Here is a 20,954-nt window from a genome sequence, read left to right on the forward strand (position 1 = left end):
AGGTGGAGTGATTCACAGAAGTTTGATCTCTGGTCAACATAGATACGAAAAAGCAACATCAGCTGTGGACTGTGGAGGCTAAAAAGTGCAGCTTAATTATGAACTGACTCACTCAGGTGTATAGAATGATGGTTGAATTTGAAAAAAAAAAAAAAAGAAAAAACCTAGAAGAATAAGAAACTGAGAGATCAGTCAGCTTTTTATTACTTTCTCCCTTCATGTGGCCAGTACTATGAAAGTCTGGAGAGACAGAGAGAGAGAAGAAATAGTTTGATATTTAGACAGTAGCATCATTCTTGGAGTAAAATTCTTCACTATTAGAATTCTGGATGACAGAGAGGTTAAAGAAGCTTTGAACTGTATAGCACCAACATTATAAATGTTTGTGCTCTAATAAGCTTCACAAAAGCATTTACATCCATCTTGTAATCTCATGTATGATGTAGATTTACCTAGGAACATACAAGAATAATGTATTTGCTTTGATCTGTGTGACTGAAAGTGAAACACTAGCCATAATCAGTCCTTCAAGAAGAACTGTGTGTATGTCATGGACTGCAAGATCTTAAAAACTAGAAATGTCAGTTCTCCACTAACCAACAAGGGAAGAATGCACAAAACACAGAAACAGATATTCTATGAAAATAGTTTGTATTGCAAGTTATTATTTTGTACAAGAGCATCCTGCCCAGACTGAATTAGACATGAACAAGAGAAAAAGGCTATGCTGTTCCAAGGGTTTTTAGAATCTAATTTAAATCATCATGTCCTGAGTGTTTCTCTGGTTATGATGATAACAATCACAGAGTAAAGCTGCAGAAGGCCACGGAAAAGAAAGAAGAATGAAACGCAGGGTTGATTGCACTAAACCCACCCAGCTGCATCACCTATAATACACCAACAACACATCAGCCAACATGAGGAATTTCTTTGGCCTTTGCTGGAAGGCTGAGCTTTATGATACAATCAAACAGGTAGCTTTAGGAATGAGTTATCACAGTCTGTCTTCTATTTAGCCTAGAAATAAGACCTGGTAATATGTCCTAAATCAATGCACTCTACCTCTGAAAAATATTAGCATAAAACCAATAAAAGCCTAATACCACCAAACTGAAAATACAGTATTATGTCCTAGATTCTAACTGTGATTCCTCTAAAATAAGGGCATTTGGTGCTAATTCCTGTCACAGTCACAATACAAAGTGCTTGAAATGACAGTTAAGCTCGTTGTTAAACTAAACTCAAACACAACAGGCTCTGAAGAGAGGTTAAATGGTTACTATGGTAATCCCTGACATGGTTTAAATTGGTGTTTAAGACCTGACAGAGGAAAAAAATGTAGAAAATGGCTAATCCCTTTCTTTCTCAGACCACTATTCCTAAATCCTTTTCTTTAAGCTTTTCAAAAATATATCTTTTTTTGATACTTCTGGAAACCAAGATTTTTTAGATCTATGTGGAGTGGGCAAAACAAAATGAGGAGATCAGAGTGGCATGGTATGGCTCAACCTTTGAATGAAAAAGCTGTTGTCTCCTTTGGGAGAGTTGCACTTTCCTTGTGACTATTAAAATGCTGGTCTGTGTTTTGAAGGTCCATCTAATGATACTTACGATTGAGTATTTTGAAACAGCCAGCTTACAGCTTCTCTTAGCTCCTGATCCTGGTTTGTAACAGTAATCAGATAATTATTTTTGTTGCTGTTGGTTTGCAAGGGGAGGGGAGAAAGGAAATAAGGTATTACCCTAGACTACCGCAAAGCTTCTGCCTAGAATCCCAGTGAGAAATGCAGTTTCTGTCTCTGATGCATTCACTGGTGCTAGTAGTCAGAAAAACAAGTACCTAAAAGTCCAGGTGGAGAACAATGCAGGAAAATTCAATATATAGCATGTTCTGTGGCCTTTTGACAGCAATCAGTTGATTCTGAAGATGCATTTGCAATTCCTCCCAGATTACAGAGTTTTATAACCAGGAATACTCCACGATTATGGCTGAATTCCCTGGGATTCCTTCTGCAGCTTCCACCCAAAACTTCTCTTCATAGTGTTAGCTTCAGCTTCTTCTATTTGGAATATACTTCAACCCACACAAATGACTGATAGATCAGCTACCTGAATGAATCACCCGCAGGTACATGGAGAATACTTCCAGCATCTGTGTGATATGAATTCCGCCTAAGCCTTTTTAAGAAGAACTCGAAGATGATTGTGATCCCTCTCAGCATCTTTCTCAAAAGCCTACAAAAACAGCATTCAGAACATTGCTTTCCAAATGCCACTTTATGTTTAACAGCCAAGTCCAGTGCTTTTGAACTCCTTGGCTGGTCTGGCCTTTCTCCTCTATTAAGCATTTTAAAATATCCTATCCTTAAGCAATAAAATCCCACACAATAACATGAAGAGGCAGAGATGGGGAATTGTCCACTATTCCTTCCTTCAGCCTTGTAACTTTCTACATGGTCTTCAGGTATATGCCTTATCTAGAATCAACATTAATATTATTATTTTGATGCTTAATACCAAGTGTAGGATCTACTCTCTCAGCACAGTTTAACCTCAAGATGCCCTTCAACACTTGAAAGTCAAATAGTAATAAGTATGTTTTTGACAAATAAGCAACACAAGTTTTTATCATCTCAGAATGAATACTGTTCAGAAACAGAAGGACCCCAGCAGAGCTTGAATTTAACACTACCAGTGAACTTCTCCTTGTCTACTCTCATCTGTATTTGAATTCAATATCTGTAAAGCCAGACAGTCTGAGATGAATCAAGACAAGTTCCCCTTTGATTTCAAGTAAGCCAATTATATTCTTTTTGTTATAACACAAGAATGCCTCTGACCTCCTAAAGTAGGTGTCTCTTCCAGAGACGGAGTTAAGAAAGAGAATACTCAACAAAGGGGTATAGTGGAATTGTCAGCATTTTGAGTATGAAAGGCGAGAAAAGAAATGTCTAATTTTAATAGCCTAAAACAGTACTGTAACTGTTCTACTTGAGTCACATAGTTTTACTTTTAAAATCACAACATTTCAACATCTTCAATTTCAAGGTGAAAACCAACTAATTAACTGCTGAAGAATTTCAAATCAGGCTTGATTATTCTCAAACTTAAAAACCTATGTTTTGTTCCCTAACTATCAAATTCAGTTCCTTTGCAGGACAAGTACTGCACTTACAATGCTGAACATGCATTCAACATTGTGCATTTATTCTATGTCACTCTGACACAAAATCTGAAAATTAAACCCCCCTCAGATTTAACATTTTAAAGTATTAATTGGGTATAAGAAGAAGTGAACTTGAGAAAACTTGAACATCATGCAGAAAACATGGTGATCCAATATCATATGCAGCTAAATAAAGGAGACCTCACATTTTAAAATGTGTCTGACACTCTGACAGCATCTCCATAGGAAAAATGATACTTACTTTTGCAAAGCACTGTGCTAGCTGCAAAGCTGTATAAGAACTAAGTGTTGTTATTAGAGATGGGAAAGGCCTATTAGATCATCTGTCCATCTCTGATACAACAGAAAATGACAGTGATTTGCTACTGAGATTTGACAGTGACATTTGTAAAAATGTCCTTTCCTCTTAAGTCTCTGCAAGTTTCAGTGCTGAGGATTCAATAAGCTAGATGGCTTACTAACTTTTGTCAGTCTCCAACTTCTATGAAGCATACCAAGGTATTCAATATATCCATTTCCCATCTCCTTCCTTCAACTTTCCATTTTTTAAAATGTTTTTAATGGAAGGAAAGAGCAATCCTCATGAATGGCACACATCAAGCTTCACAGACTTGGTCTCCCACTTACCAGCTGCAGATCACTTGTATCTGAGCCCTGTGCAAAGCAATGCTGTAGCATCTCTCCTGCTTGGGATTGTGCACCATGCAGGAGAGAAGCTGTTGTGCATCTTGCTGGTGTTTTCCTAGAGGCTTCCAACTCAGGAGCCATGTACAAAATACACACATCACAACCCACTTTGATATGAGCGTGCACCTGTCATGTAACCTATCCATGGTGGATGCCAGATTAGTCGTAAGAGGTCTGCAGAACTCTTGGTGCTACATAATGGCAGGTCAAAGATCCTTCTCCTCATGGAATAAGGCTCTGCTTCTCTACTACTTTCAAGGGAAAGAACTGTTTTTGCTCTTCCTTATATTCCCTAACATTTCTTGGGATGTTTGCTACAACAGGTTTTCAATTTAAGTGCCAATATAACAAAATGTCTGGAGGGAAATCAGCTGAAGTATTCAGAAGATGACTCTCAGTATGATTCACACTGCTGTGAGCAAAGAGGTCTGTCTGGCCTTCTGTACTGGAGTGATAACAGATATTGAATGCAGTGTGTACTCAGATAAAGTTAATGGCAGTGACATCTGGTAGATGACACAGAGGAGCAACCTCCTATCATCTGTTTTTTAACACTCTGTGCCCAAACCATTATATGTCACACTTCGTAAAAGTGAATAATCTTTCAATATCTACCACTCTTCCCTCCCATGCTCTCAGTCATATGAGACTGAAGGACTACTAGATAAATCACCTCCATATATTCACAAGGACAGCAGAGCTAAAAGCAGCCAGGGAAAGAGGATTCAAGGTATGCAGCTCATTAGGAGTGGCCTCCCCAATATTTAGAAGTCATTGTACAGACTTGTACATTCCCAAAGCCCTCTCACAGTCATAACAAATGCTTACATAAAGCATTGTACCTTCAAAGTGCGTCACCAACATAAATATATTAATAAGAGCTTTCCCAGATGAGGATGCAGTGTCAGAGAGATGCCATTCAAATGGCTGGGCTGTGAGAGGTAGAGCTTCAAATATTTCATTAAACCTTCATCCTCTGCCTTCAATTTCAAGCCCATTTAGAAAAAAGAATTGAAAGTATAGTCGAGCTTTATGAGCAAAAAGAAGAGTAACTGCTCGTAAAATGATTTTGACCTCTATGATTGCAGTGTTAATTAAATTGTATATTCTGTGATGTGCATCAACTGAATTAGACATAAAGTGAAATAAAAATAAGATTTTTGTACTCAGTTTGACTGATGCCACCTAGATGGTTCTTTCAAAGTGACTGGTGACAACTGCCACGGATGTGCTTTGCTGTACATCTTGTTTAGGGTTCATAATTAAAACATTAAGGACAGTTTGGCATCTGATACTTAATTGCAAACAAATTTAGAATTCTAATTAGTGCTAGGTTGTTAAGAACTGAAAAACCTACCTAAGTTCTGTGAGGGCAAAAAAGGAACTAAAACATGTCATTCTTCAAATATTGCAGACCACATACAGATGTGCTTTTCAAGGACAAATTCATTATGCAATTGTAACATGTAGAATAGTTTACAAAAGACTTATGGTGACAGGGCCTCTCCCATCCCTCTTTGTCACCTACTTATTTTCTCCTAAAATCTACTAGAATTTCTAGGACATCTTTGCTGCTGAGCAGAGGCCAGAATAACGAAGATGGTGAGGTACTCGGCAGTAGTCAAATATGGAAATATGAATGACATTTCCTGGAAAACAAAGCTCCCAAACCACTGACAGATGTAACTCTTTTGGTTCTTGGTAGGGATTTCTTTTGCAAATTGGGCTAAGCAATCCTTTGAATCAGGCTCAACACAAACATGACAGTAGAGGTTCCATAAAAGAGCAAAAACAAGTGAAGACCTTTTGGATTAAATACACTTGACTGACCTACATCTTAAGTAACTCTCTTCCGTGGTGTCACTTTTTATTTGTACAGTAAACTCAGGAGCTGTTGTAGGAAAGCTGCAGCTAATACACAGTAAACTAAGATTAACAAAGTCTCAAACTAACCTGTTATACTTTTCCATATGTATTGGATACTTCACATGCTTATGAGAATAGAGATGTAAAAATGGAACCTAAGACCTCCTGCATTATGCAAAAATATTTAGAGAGTTGGTGCAAGCACAGTTTTTCAGGATGTTCTCATGGGATGATATCACCGAGCTTCTTATAAAGAAAAAAGCCACACATTAGTAGCAGCTTCAAAAAGGCCCTATCAAAAAACTTTACAAAAATGATTTTTTTTTTATAGATGGTACCTGAAATTTGAAGAAAGGTGAGGGCAGACACTTGAAGAGGAACTAAGGAAGGCTATTTTCTTCTAGTTAACACAACCCTCATGCAAATATATTTGTATGGACAAATGGCAAATACATATAAAAACATACATCTATCAGTTCACTTGGGTTCTGAAAGCACAAATAAAGTACAACCTAGGTTTCATACCTACTGCAAACTATTAAAAGTTCTTGTAATATTCTTCTACTATCCAAATACTGTCACAATTATTTATTTTAATTATCTTCTTTTATTTCAATATAAATTCTTTCCAAGTTAGAATGCGTTTTTGCAAGTATCTCACACTATATTTCAAACAACTTTAACATCATATTGCATTTGTAGAGTATGAACTTTATGAAGCAACCAAGGGCCTGAGTCAGATCTCACTGTGGATTTCAACTAAAAAATGTGAGAGGCAACATTCTATGCCACAAGACAGATGAAACCCCCCATGAATCTATGCCATGTTCTCTGTCACCTGCATATCATTGTTCATGTTCTAAAAGCTTGAAGTTATACCAAAAAGATGAAGGTTTGATTCCTCTTTGTGTACTATCTGGCTGTTATTTTTGCAACAGCAAAACATGAAGTACACAATATCGCACACAATAGTGCAATAAAAGTCCAGTTTGATACTTAATAAAGTTTGGAAGGATTAATACAGCCTGATTTCACATTTCTAGCTTTCTGGTATGCTGAGGCTTTAAAGGAACAGGGCCCTTGAACTGCAAACTTCCTCTTTCTCTTTTTTTCATTTTCATCTTCAGCTCTAAGAGTGGAAGAAAAAAGCCCCATTTAGCATGTATAGCAATGTCACATGCAATAAGGGAGCCCTGCGAATGCTGTCACTATGAAACAATGCCATGCAGAACAGTCTCAACGTAGCAGTGGCTTTCAAATCAATAAACAGTAGAAGAAAGACATCTGAAAATACAGTCTTTAAAAACAAACACTCAAAAAGGCAAGACTGAAATCTACCATTTTTGAAACTCTGAGATGACTGCATGGCTCAGCGTCTGCTGAATTTTTCACAACTTGTAGTCTAGATCACATATTCAGGTTTTCACTACTTGTATTAGGGAAAGATTTCATCCAGAGATTGTCCCTTTAATTACAGAAACTAAGGTTTGAAACCCAAGCAGCTTATCAGCTAAATTAGACATCAAGGAACTCAGACTCTGATTCCTTCTTCTCCCACCAGAGAACTGAAGCAAGCCGTGCACCCTGACTATGGTGAGTGGGCAGATACTATCTAGCAATCAAAAGGAAAAATAATGTAAAACTGAGTACAAAATGGCCTTATAATAAGCAAAAAGGTGGATGTCTCAGTATGAAAAACCTGACAGGATCCACAATTAAGTGATGAAATATCTCCAAAAAGTGACTTGTGTACATGTAGCACTGTACCTACTAAATAATGAACGCACAGGATGTTGGCACAGAGAGCAAAAATAAAAGGGTGATTAATATTTGAGTCAGATGCTGTTCCAAGGTCTTTGTCAAATGCATAATTCTAATCAATGGATATTATTGCACAGCAGCTCAATAAAACGGTAAGATATTTCAATGAAAAGCTACCATTATCTTCATGCACAATAAGATGTCTTGAGATGCAGACACTGAGAATGATTAGGGCCAGAAGAAGCCTAAATGCACACTGCTCTTATAATTCAAATTCTATATACCCACACTGTATCAATTCAAGAGAAAGTCAAACTCATAAAAACTTTCTTAATATGTTGCCTAAAATATCTAAAAGATTGAAAATAGGATTAGCAAAGGAGAATGTACCACTCAATGAGTATTGGAAAAGATGTTTATCAAAAATTTATCAGGTGAAGTAAGTCTGAGAAATGCTGATAACAGATGGGAGCTGTCTGGGGAAAAAAAAAATGTTGCTAGTTTGACTGTTTCTCTAGGTGAGGATAAAAGTGTCCTGGGGGAAAAAAAGTCTCATTTTTCTTACCTCTTCCTTCTCCGCACTTTGCAAGTCCCTCCATTCCTCAGTGACGTGACCAAAGTCCACTGTGTTCATCGCAACCTTATACTCCCCAATGATATCATGTTTGGAGAACCGATCAAAGTCATAAACTGCCATCACTAAAGTTTTTCCACCCAGTTCGGAGTATGGCACCTGCAAAGAAGAGAAAATGACAAACTCTGTATCTAAGACAATAAAGATCAGTCCACTACAATGCAAATCTATTTGTTTGGTTTATCAGCTGTCATCTCAGGTAAATTGAACTGCAGAGAAAATTATGAGGTGTATTTGTTTCGGAGTCACCAGATGCAGTATTTTTAAAGGCTGGGCTTTGGCACTCAATAGAACAAGGTGGCAGCTCACTCATCACGCCTCGGGTTTTTCTTTCTACTTCAAATCATTTTGAAGGTGATGAAACTGAAACAGGAAGCCCAATTATTTGCACTGAAGACACATGAACTTTTCACACAATAGTGTCTTTTTCTCAATAAATCAACTGTCATCACTCAGAAATGGGTAGCTCCCAGACTGATGAAAAAAACCCGAATTGGCTTACTGTATCTAACACAAAGTAATTAGACACTAAATAGTTCTCTCACAGTACCACTACCTATTACTTACCAAGGTGTATTTTTCATCATTATACCGTTCACACTGTAGACACTAAGATGCGTTCTAAGTCACAGTATACTGCTAGAAATTGTGGTGGCAGAAGGCCAAGTTCTAACTAATTCTCCAGCTGTTCTGATGTGTTTCAGACAGATGCTGTGGGTTAGGATGCTTATGAGTCACATTTTTAATATTCAGATGAAGATGTGCATTTCAGGTAAGCTACACTTGAGTGGCTGTCTGGAGAGGCCTGATTTAGGAATTGTTTGGATTTACACTGAACACTTGGTCAATTTGAATATATTCTACAGGTATAAATGGTTTCCATGGGCTTCAGTAAACATTTATCTATTAATTGTCTATATAAAAGGAGAAATGGAAGCGTGGCATTGTCATTGGCCTAGTTAACTGCAGTATGTTCCGGTCTGTTTAAACCCTGGGATTGATGTCCTTTGTTATTGTTTGGCTTCCACTTGCTTTTAGAAATACTTACTAATAACATGAGTAGTTTTTCTTTTTCATAACATGTTTTATAATGTTTAAAAGAAGCTTTTCAAGTTGAGAACCAGCTCCAGCTTCCATTACTGAGTACAATAGTTTCAGTGAGCACAGAGTTGTGTACTGTAGTAAATACTATTGTAAAATCTATTTTGATTCTGTAAATTCTTTGTAGCTTCTAAAAAGCTATAAAAGGCAAAAGTATGTACAATGAAAAATTGTAAATAATTTCACTTTTATTTTTATGCAGTCTCAAAACCAGAAAAGAAATGTTCTAAACCTTCTTTCTCCATCAGTTTACAATATCACTTAATGGATCCTGGATATTTAGAATGCATGAAAAGACTACATGTACTATTATTTACTTTATTTTTAGCAGTATCTTAACCTCAGTAATGCTTATTCTAGTTACCTTCCTTTTTAAAGAAGATCTGGTGGCAGTGCTTCCTCTATTCATTATCTCTAAAGTAGCCTCAGCTACCTTTGTTCAGGAATACCAAGGATGTCCTCAGCTCTTGTGAAGGTTTGTTCCCTCTCCCTGCCTTTTGCTCTGCTCAGAGATACTCAGCCTCTTGAAGTAATGTAGGGGAGACCTTGGTAGAAGGACAAGTATAGGAGTGTTTTTCTGTCAGAGACATGTCACTCCTCTAGATATGAACCCTCTTCTCGCTTTGGGCCTGAGGAGGAACACCTCCCTCTGCCAGACTGGTGTAGTCCAGCCAGGATTTCTCCGTTTCCTTTTGGCAGCACAGCTGGGGTACACAATTCAGACAGCTGGAGCCTGATGAACACCTGCACCCTGGAACAGCAGCCTCGATGTCTGGGAAATGGAAATGAAACGGGGACTAACACAGGAAACCACCCAAAGAAGAGAAGGAATGGGGTCCAAGGCTCAAGATGCAATATAGCAGAAACATAACCCATCTGGTCCCCACTAACCCGTCTTTGTGAGGAAGGCAGGCGTCTCAGAGCTGTGCCCTGGGAGAGGGTAACAAAATGGGCCTGGGCTGCTTGGTGGGCGGCTCTGACAGAGAGAGAGAGATGGGAAGGGTACCCACAGAAGCTGTGCACCACCTGAAGTGGGTCACAGAAGTTATTTATTATAGCTGCAATGCTAATTAAATGGTCATTTGTATTTTTCACTGTAGTCCCCAGAATAATGATAGTACTCGGTGTGCTCTGTTGGTTTTCTCTTGAGTACAGACCACAGCATCCAAGCGATGATCAGGACCATACTGGGATGTACCTAAACACTGTCAGGTCTGACATGGAAAGCAAACTTTCTTCTGGAGCATAAAATCTGAATATTAAAAATGTGACTTAAAACAAGTGGACATTATAGTCCAGGAGTGGATGATCTGATTTATAATATGTGCCTTCATCTTAGATGACAGCATTATTGGTCCTTTCTTTTATTTTGTGAACTGCACAGGAATCTGTAATTTACAACTCTGTTTTCTTTTAAATATTCTCTTAGGAAAGATCAAGAAAAAAAATAACTCCCCACAAAAGATTATTTTTATGAACATCTTCAAGGGAAAAAATAAGCTTATATATGCAGTAGTAGCTCTGGCCTCCAGGGATATCTTTCTCATTGAATGATTACATAGCCTGAGTCTTTCACTGTTTCTGTTTTCAATCTGTAGCTGTCATTATAAGATTGGGCATAGAAAGGCCTAAAGTAACAGCAAAGGAATGTATATTAGGAGAAGCCCTATGAAACATGCTGTGTAGTATTCCTTTATTGTACTTAACTGGGGTTTAGGTACAGCTACAGTTTTAGAAAAACACTATTGATAGATACTATTAGAAGGACTTAAATATTGCAAGGTAAGGCTTAGCTACATTTATTTAATTCTTATGTTATTAAACCTGATACATAATTTCTTTTCCTATGTAAAGTAGCACAGCAAAGAATTGCTATGACAAAGTCTAGCAAGATTAATCTGCCATATCGTCCTTCATCCATTTACCTTCTTTGAGATTTAATTTATTTTTGAGGGAAAAAGAAATGGTATACTGAAATTCATAAATCAGACTACAAAGATATTTAAAGAAAATGCTGGTCTAGTGAAATTTACCTGACATTTGTCAAGCTGTCACTGTTTTCTGACTTTCTTGTAAGTTTTATCCAGCCATAAAATATGGATCAAATTGTCATACCTCAGGATGACTGAATGAATAAATGAATGAAATCAAACTGTACCTTTTACACCTACTGAGGTCTGACCCTATGTTAAACCATTTTCATTGTAAGATTGAATATCACAGGTTTCTATAACAAAAAATTCCTGTGCTGCTGTTAGCAATTAACTAGGACATCTAACTTTGTAGGCAAGCATGAGATACATAGTGGCTAAATAAAAAAGTTTCAATAAGTATAAAAAAATACCTTGAATGTAAATTGCTCATTGAAAACAGGGTTAAGGGTCTTTCTGTGGACTTTTGTCTCATATTTCTTCTTCTTATCCGGCAGAAGGAAAACTTTCACATAGGGATCAGATGTACCACCCATATCTAATGCAGGCAGCTCAGCTGCTTGAATAATCCCAACCAGAAGCTGAAAAGAGAGAAAAACAGCAGAATGAAATATCAAACAGATATTTATAAAAAAACTGTAACAGAGAAATACACATGCAGACTCTATTTCTGGCCTATAAAAAACTATTCCCCCTCCGCCCCCTTCAAGGAAGGCAAATGAAGCAACACTATAGACTTTAGAAAACCAATTATGGCAGATGCAGACTGTACAAAGGCTGTTTTTAAGCAGAAAAGAGGTTTTCAAAGGGCAGCTGATTACAGCTAAATACAGACTTCATCTTTTTAAAGACTGCAATCAAATAACTTTCAATTGCTCTCTCCTCTTGTGCATTATTTTTCTATGCTGGGCACCATGAATAGAAATCACATTATTAAACAATCAAGAATGTCTAATTTTGACTACAAAATTTGTATTCTAAGTCCCTAACATGTAACCTTCCCCTCAGCCAAACACAAAAAGGTGATATAGCAAATCCGAATCCTCAGACAGAGCATTACTGAAAACCAATGGATCTTGCAGTCTTCCTTATATTTAACTTCCCTTGCTATGTATACAGATGGGATTAGGTAGTAAACTAAGGACAGCATTTTAAAAAATATCCCATGAAAACTAATCTTTGGTAACTAAATCCTAGTAACAATTTGTAATCTCATTGCAAATCAGAAAAAATAGTTTCTTAAATTTCTTATACACTTTTGAAAATAAGACAAAAGCACATTTTAAATTTGTAAATGCTGTGGCCGTGTTTTAAGGGTTATAAATGAAGGCTTATGTTATGTTATCTAGACAGCCCAGCCTGTATAAGACCTCATCAACGTAATGGATCTGAGAGAAACAAGATACTTTAAATCTTGTTTCAGACACAGAACTAAGGTAAACATTCAAGTGACTCTTCAAGCTCAATCTAGAGACAGGATACTAACAACTAGGAATGAAGTCTGAGAATATTTTCTTCTAAATCAGTGCTTCAGTCACAATATATTTGCTTCTCTCATGGACGAGTTGTTTAAAATTGGAAACAGAAGCTCTAACAACTGGAATGGAGAACAATTTAGTCAAACTAGGAAAGAAGCTTCTGAGAGATTCCTCAAAGTTGGACTTGTTTTTACCAGCTTTAAATTCACAGTATGGCCTGCAAGCTCTCCCACCTATAAGACTCTCAAGCTCCATGAAATATTTTCCTTTAATCGTAACACTTCTCCTTTTCTGTCTCTTTCTTACTCTAGATGCATAGCAGTTCATAAATACATGGATAGGCTCAGGATCTACATCAAGTCTTTCACATCAAAGAGTGAAAAACAAGTCTATGACTTTTAGTTAACAGAGTGGAAAAGGAATTCAATTCCCTTTTAAAATTTGCCTCTAAAACTGAGACATCATGCTCCAGAGAATGCACTGGTCATCATGTCTCCATTCTTAACCCTGTGCAATTGGACAAACTCCAATCTACAACATAGTTTAAAGTGGCAAAATAAAATAGGAATCCTAACTGAAATAATTTATTACATTAATTAAATACTACACACTTTTACAAACTTGTTGCTTTCCACTCTATTCCTTTTTTGTAAAACATAGTTCACAAAATCAACATTTCCTTCAATAACATTCACACAGAAAGTTTGTTTTTGTATTCTAAGGAAACTGAAATCCATTTGTCAGAACACATTTGCAGCTTTTCCTTTCCCCCTCTTTAGATCTTCTGCTTCTGAAGATCTAACGCTTCATACTGATTTCATACAGATTTCAAGGGATATCAGTGTGACTCATCACAAGGCCAGGGAATTTGCTCTGGGAGTTGAGCAAAAGCTCCTTTAACCATAGGTTCTTGAAAGGCTTCAGAAAACTTTTTGGCTCTTGCATTGAAAAACAAGCACTGGTAGTCAGAAGATAGATAGTTAAAAAGACAGGGAAATACTATGTATTATGCCAGGTCACAGCTGTGTGTAAATACCCTGCTGCTGGCATAGACACTTTTCTTAATTTCTCTTATTTTCTTTGTCTTGCAACAAGTGTACTTCATATCATGAACAGTATCAAATAAAGAATCTGAATGTGGAAATAAATCACAAGTACATGTGGAAGTCTGTTCAGATGAAGAATAAGAATTAAGAGGGATTTAATAGTAATTTCTTTCCCTAAATAGAGTAGAATGATGTGGTTTTGACTGAAGTTGTCAAAAAATGAAATGCTCAAGTTCACTGAAGGACATACAGTAGAAGTGAAGAAGTCAGATGTGTTGGTGTACTTGGTCCAAGGTTAAGCACAGTGAGACTGTGAATTGGTATAATTGACAAAAGTGATCCTGACCACACAGGAAGAGGCCAGGGACGGGAATTAAATATAAGCTAGCTCAGGTTGTGGCCAGATCTGTTAAGTAGGTTGATTCTAGTTCCACCTCAAATTATGGTGTGTATTCCTACGGAAAACTCAGCCAAGTATGCCAAAGTTTGGTCTTCTCAGCTTCAGAGTAGAGTACTGAAGAAGTATCAGTCCTTGACTGGAGAGATTCTTCTTGTCCGACTTTCCTGTTTTTTTGGGGGACAGGCCTTTTTATTTGGGCTTCTGTTCCAAAGTAAAATTTTCTTGGCTAGTGGATGTACTTTCATGGAGAGCAACTGAACCTGACACAGCTAGTTAATAAGTCAAAGTGCACACCTGATGAAGTGAGAGAAAGCTAGTCCTGGCAATCTTATCAACTTGCTAAAAGATTCGCAATGAATAAACTTACTTTTATGTCCCTCTCATTTCCTTCCAACTTTTGTTTGCTTACATTTTAAATACCTGAAGGCTAAAGCTATCTTTTACTGTCTGCATGCAGGCTCCATAATATAATGTGGGTTGACATTGATTGGTGATGCCTTAATATAAGTTATTAATAATCATTAAATAAAACTGTGTCTTCAATTTTGATTAAAGGTGTAATATAAACACAGGGTACATGGAATATCAGTTTAGTAGTGCCTTTGTCATGAATCTTTAGTCTTGCTTTCTGCTTTTACTCCATTCAAGGAGGAAGGAGTTCGGAAATATCTACTGTAACTAAATGTATTAGTTTATTCTCCACTTGCACACACAGAAATTAAATGTTATGGCTTCATTGTTTCAAACCTGATTGTTCTGGAAGTCATAATCTAAAGAATATTGGATTTTCCCTAGTTTCTCCACTTCTTTGGGTTCTTCTTTCTCTTCCCCGTCAGTCAGCCCAGTCTCAGCATCATCATCCTTAAGAGCCTAGAAAAAAGGAAGGTAATATTCATAAATAAGACAAACTCTTAAGTACAAGTTTAAAATAGACACTGTCCTCAAATCTATTTTAAAGCCATTAAAAGCAAGCATGACAGCAGAAATCCAAATATGCAGTTTACATATATATTTATACTATTTAGGTTGCTCAAGAAGATGTTATAAATCAGCAAGCAAGCAATGGAAGTAGGAAGAAAGCTTCTTGGACTAGTACAAGCAACAACTGTTATAAAACCTGAAAGTAGAAACAAAATACCATCTTGATATCAACAAATTCTTCTGGGCTCACACTGGCTCTTAAAGAGGCACAAGGAGGCAAACATGCTATTAAATAAGCAAAGTCACACATTCATTCAACTTAAGAATATCTTGGCAATGTCAAACCTGGTTGTGCATGCTGTGAATTGTTTGCAATTGGCAACAGGTTTCTGTAGGATTACTGTGATAAAGAGCATGTGCTGTGGATGAGTTCTTCCTACAATCATATGCCAAACATTTTTCATGTTTATTTAGAATGAATATGGAAGCAAAGTTTTCATCATGCCATTAGCAAATGCATGTTTGTGCTTTTCCCTCCCTCCCGAGACCAATTTCCTTTATATTCATTCTCGCTATAAAGCTTGGCTGAACCAAATTGATTGAAAGTTGATTTTAGTTTGCTTAGAAAGAAACAAAAACAAAGAAACACAGAACTGCTTACAGCTTTGTCTGTTGCATAAAACCTGCTATTTTTCAAGGACACAGCAGTTATCTTACATTTTATACATAATTAAAATACTAAACGATGTAATCAGGTTTTTTGCTGTACCAGAAAGCGGAAGTATTGCACTGTGGGAAAGGGAATTCATACAATTATTAAACCACATGAACCATAACTAACTATGTAGATCTTATTCCAGCAGATTCTTACCTGTGTAAGAACTGGAAAATGGGCAAAAGTAATGAGACAAATGGTGAAAAATGTGAAAATAAAATTGAGAGTGTGAAAACAAGGAATCAATACTGTGCACTCATTCATAATTGTTGTTTGCATGTTTCAGTAAACAGTATGCTTATCTGTAAGAGCTCTATCTGCATGGAAGTTCCTTCTGTATGGAGCTTCTGCTTGCAGAAACCAACTATTAAGCACAAGAATAAGATTTGCTCAGTAATTCCTTTTTTCACAACATGAGGTGAAGAAACCTACAACAACAGGTTGCAGCTGGAGCTTGCTATCCAAAGAAACAGCAAGGGTGGAAAGTAGCTACACCCATGGACGGTGGTGGTTGGTGAAGGAAAGAGCGTGAAAGCATTAACATTCTCACTCAGCCATGAAGGCAGTAGGGGCCTTGCAACATTTGCGTGGGTATGGTAAGAGGCAAGATTGATCTCTGAGGTAGAAAATGTTATTTTTCCGAAGCCAGATCTAAATTCAAAAGGTCAGACTCAAAACTGTACAGCAATTATTTCTCCACTTTTTGAAATAAGCTAGAAATTCAGCTGGCATAGCTCCACTGAAATCAATGCAACAACATTGATTTATGCAAGCTGAGGAGCCGGGTTAGAGTTAAATATCTGAATGTTAGTGAATGATAGACTCTTTACTAGGAACATAAATTACAGTGTACCTGGATGAGATTGGTGGGAAAGGTTGATAATGGATGAGAATCACCTGTGATGTTGGAAGAGCAATACTTTTTGAACTAAACCATTTCTATTTGGAAGGGCTGTACTGCCTGAAACGAAAATTATTTTGACACATTTTAATTGCCAAGCTCCTAGTGAGTTCCTTAGCTGTAGCACAACATTTTTCTCAGTACAAAACCAAGCATGACGCTTCAATAGTGACAGGTTCAATGGCAAGAGGATAGCCTTGGACCAAAGCCAATCTGAGGTACATCCCCTGCAGGACCATAAGCGGGACTTTCAGGATATGGGGTGATACAATTACACCAAACACCTTGCTTGCCTTGGTAATAAAAATAAACTTGAGGTTTTGAGATCAAGAGAAAAAAAATGTGGCTCAATCCAACCAAAGCAACCATATTTATCTGATCCTGGAGACAACAGGATGCAATAACTCAGAGTGGGATGTTAACTCCAGGACCAACTGCTCTGAATCATCGCAGTATTGCCCTAGCAGAGGACTCCATGATAGAAGAGTGATAAACAGCTCCAGTATATCACCATTTCTGGGATAAGTACTGGACTTTCTGTTGTTCTACCTACTTTTGACCTGAATTTTGTTTGAGAGGAAGTATTCTACAGCCATTCCTCAGGGATAAAAGGGAAAACGCAAAAAGAACCTTCAATGGTAATTTCCAGGTATGAGGGATTTGGAACTATTGCATTAAGGCAATAGTTACTTATCCATGCTCTCTCTAAAAAAATTATATACTCTTCTGCATAGCTGATCAATTCAGGAGATGCCAGAGCTGTGGGTAACTCAATGTGAAAAAGTTTTTACTATCACTATAGAAAATACAAGGCGAAGCTAATGTCCCTCTTGCAAGGGAGTTCTGAAGTGCAGGCAGGAAACATTGCATGGTTGGGAAACTCTTCTCCATACGTTATGAGAAGTCTATTGGAAGCTGAAAGCTATTTCCCAAGGAAGCTGGAAAACACTGCATGTTACTCATATCAGCTGAGGAGCTATATGATTCTTCTTGACCTAATCTCAGAAACACTGAAGCACTAAGAGACACTAAGAATGAGATAGTGTTCAGATTGGGCCAAGGTCATGGCGTGAGAGAAGGGAAGAAACGACAAATTATTATCTCTGCAGCAGTCTGTATGTAACAGTTTTTCCCATCAAGAGGGTATTTGCTTTCAAACTAGAGGCCAATGCTTCAAGAAGCCGAGTCAAAGGAAGCACAGAGGTTTCTCATGTTTGATGCAGCTGCTGAGTTCCAAAGAGGAAGAAGAATTGGACTGCTCCAAAGTACTTGAAACACCCCGTAGGGATTTTCATTTTGTATTGAGATTCTCTGAAAGATCAATATTTAATGGAATAGTACTGCAACCCTCAATTTATAGCCCACTGTATCACACTATATTGGATCTTACTGTTGTATTGCTACAATCAATTAAAATAAGCAGCTATATTTTATTGGTTTTAGAAACAATAAAATATTTTTAATTATAAGCCAGCTTTTTCCTCAAACCTCTTCAACTGACACAACTGTGTTCAGAAGGCCTGGATTTAGATGTAGAGGAATATAAGCCTTTCCTTTCCTAATATTTCTTTTAATTCCATGACATTTCAAATGCCTTTTCTGTGAAATAAGCAGCACAGAAATGCATTATTATATTTTGCTGAAGTTCAGCATTATTTTTTTCTGATTTGGGATGACAGTGAAGCTCACTCAAGTGGTTTATTCATTTCTGCATAACGTATGCAGAAACACACAACCATGAAAACTCTGTATCCTCTTACATGTGTGTAAGTATCTGAAAAACATAGGCTTACATGTAAGCAGGTGCAGGAATGTACAAAAACAGTGTCAATCCAATTCAACCATTATAACCGTTATGAAATCAGCAAGTGGGAAAAGTTATGTTGTGACAGGGAGCTCAACAGACCCACATAATACAAAATATTTATTTTCTTAGACCTGGAAGACAAAATGATTTTTTGAGCAACTTCTCATTTAAACCATATTCGAATGACCTCTGTAACTAGTTCTAACCAAGGGTGCAGCCATAAATCTACATACGGCATTAGGATTTTCTTTTCTGTGCCATGTTTAGTCAATCGTTTTCAAGCTCATCTATTCTTCAGTGGTTCCTATCGACAAACAGGGCTAAATTACAGCAATCTGGGATGCACAGTTCAGTCTGCTGTTGTTTTTTCACTTCCCTATCATAATTAACAGCGGTTTTGCAGTCTCCTCGGTTAGTAAAGAAAATGCTTCATTTTTTTTTTTTTTTTTGTAGTTTCATCTTTTGCATAAAAATGAAACAAAACCCAGAACTGCCAATAATTGCAGTTCTGCAAACTCCACACCTTGCAGTGGGTTTTTACATTTCCTGGGCTTCCTCCTCCTCCCATTCCCCCAGACGACAAAAGCCTCTCTCCAGTGATGCTGCTCCTCTGATACCATGAAAGTCCTTTGCTTCCAGCTCAGTTCCACTAAAAACCTTTCACCCTGTTGCTCGGTTAACCCCACTGCTATCTACCACAAACCACAAGAGAGATTCTGGGGATTAAAGCAGCTTTATGTACACTCCCATTTAATCCCTCCCAAAACCATGTGTAGAAATCTAGAGAGTCTGCAAGGGATTTCCCACAGCTGGTCTGCTGGTTGCCTCCAGATTCCACGTGTGCAGAAGTTCCAGGAAGGCAAACTGATAGGGGACTTGGGAAACAAAGCAGCTGGGGGAGCATGTGCACGTCCTTGCCTCCTGTAAAGCAAGGCAGAGGCCACAATCATGTCTGAGTTCCCAGGAGGATGCAAAGACCCATGAACATGTATTTTGATCATAGATTCTGGTCTCGGTTACCTTCGTGTCTCATTGTTAATGCCTAGTTCATGTCATAAGCTATTTAAGAATGCAAGGAAAGTGTCTTTCACTCTTGGATATAAAGAAGCACTTTCATTAACAGAGTTTTTAGAGTATCTTCCGTTTACGGGGTGGCCTATGGCCTACCTTTTGAGGGAGCAAGTCATGAGTAAGCGAGAAGGAGAGACGTTAGGAAGGAAAACATAACCCTGACTGCAGCCTGTAAGTTTATTTGCTGCACAGTGCCTGTTGCCGTCCCGAGTTCCATCTCTGCCTGCCCCATCAATCATTCCTTTTGTTCATATGGTGAAGGGGATATTTTTTTAACGAGTGAATGATGCCCAGTCCTCAGGCTTGTGCAATGCCTGCTGAGCTGAATGGAATAAAACAATATTATTTTGTAGCAAGAATGTCCTGTGCCATGTCCAACAATGAATTTATCAGAAGGGCAATTTTTCCTCCACACCTAGGAACGGCTGCTTTTCCACTAATGCTAGTGTATCTCTTATCAATGTTTTTACGTTCAAAAACACCGTAATTCTGACCTGGCCAACTTTTATCCCAGGTGAAAAGAAAACCTTTTAAAAATTCCTGGCCGATTCCCTATCACAAAGCAGAAAAGCTTGCAATTGTAGCACATTCTCTATCAGAGTCCCTCAGAAGGATAAGCAACACCTCATTCTTTCAGCATCTGCTTTCTCTCCTTGAATTAATTTAAAAAGCATGTTGAACATGGGTTTCCAGTGGCTGAGCCAGGCTTTGGTCATTGTGAAATCTGCTTTGCCATTACTGCTGTAAGAGCATTGGTCTCAGACACCAGCAGTGGGCCACAGCGATGTACACAATGAGCAAGACCCTGCTGTGTCCAGCATGCAAGGCCTTGACGTTACTGCCTTGCTTGTTATCCAGGTTTTAACTGGTCTGTTGGATTATTCAAAAGGCATTCTTTCTTAAGAAGCTCTATGACATGCGGATATTATGTTCAGCTTAAGGAGACTGAGGGGAGACCTCATCGCAGTTACAGCTTCCTCACAAGGGGAGGAGGAGGGCCAGGTGCTGATCTCTTCTCTCCAGCAACCACCAATAGGACCCAAGGGAATGGCAGGAAGATGTGCCAGGGGAGATTTAGGTTGGACATTAGGAAAAGGTTCTTCACCCAGAGGGTGGTGGAGCACTGGAACAGGCTCCCCAGGGAGGCAGTCATGGCCCCAAGCCTGACAGCGTTCAAGAAGCAATTGGAAAACATCCTCAGACATATGGTGTGAATTTTGGGGTTGTCCTATGCAGGGAGAGGAGTTGGACTCAATGATCCTTGTGGGCCCCTCCCAACTCAGGACATTCTATGATTCTACTAAAATACAAACTTGTTCTGGTGCAATAGAAGAACACAGCAGATGCTGGAGGTGTTCAATGTAAAATATGACTACATACATTCAAGTTGGAGCTGTCAAGCCCCCAAATCAACCTGATTTTCTTGTAGCCACTGTTTATTTGCTGAA

At 38.0% G+C, this 20,954-nt stretch overlaps 1 protein-coding gene across 1 annotated transcript in view; it reads right to left on the reverse strand.

Moving 5' to 3' along the window:
• SYT1 (synaptotagmin 1) overlaps positions 1–20,954 on the reverse strand; it is a 360,262-nt gene that overhangs the window by 65,210 nt on the left and 274,098 nt on the right. The window contains exons 6-8 of the mRNA XM_082062019.1: positions 14,839–14,961; positions 11,581–11,748; positions 8,067–8,234 (exon numbers count right to left, since the gene is read on the reverse strand). Coding sequence (XP_081918145.1) covers positions 8,067–8,234; positions 11,581–11,748; positions 14,839–14,961 — 459 coding nt within the window. The remainder of the gene's footprint in view (positions 1–8,066; positions 8,235–11,580; positions 11,749–14,838; positions 14,962–20,954) is intronic.

This window comes from Streptopelia decaocto (assembly GCF_964273445.1).
Source record: "Streptopelia decaocto genome assembly, chromosome: 1".
Taxonomy (NCBI): domain Eukaryota; kingdom Metazoa; phylum Chordata; class Aves; order Columbiformes; family Columbidae; genus Streptopelia; species Streptopelia decaocto.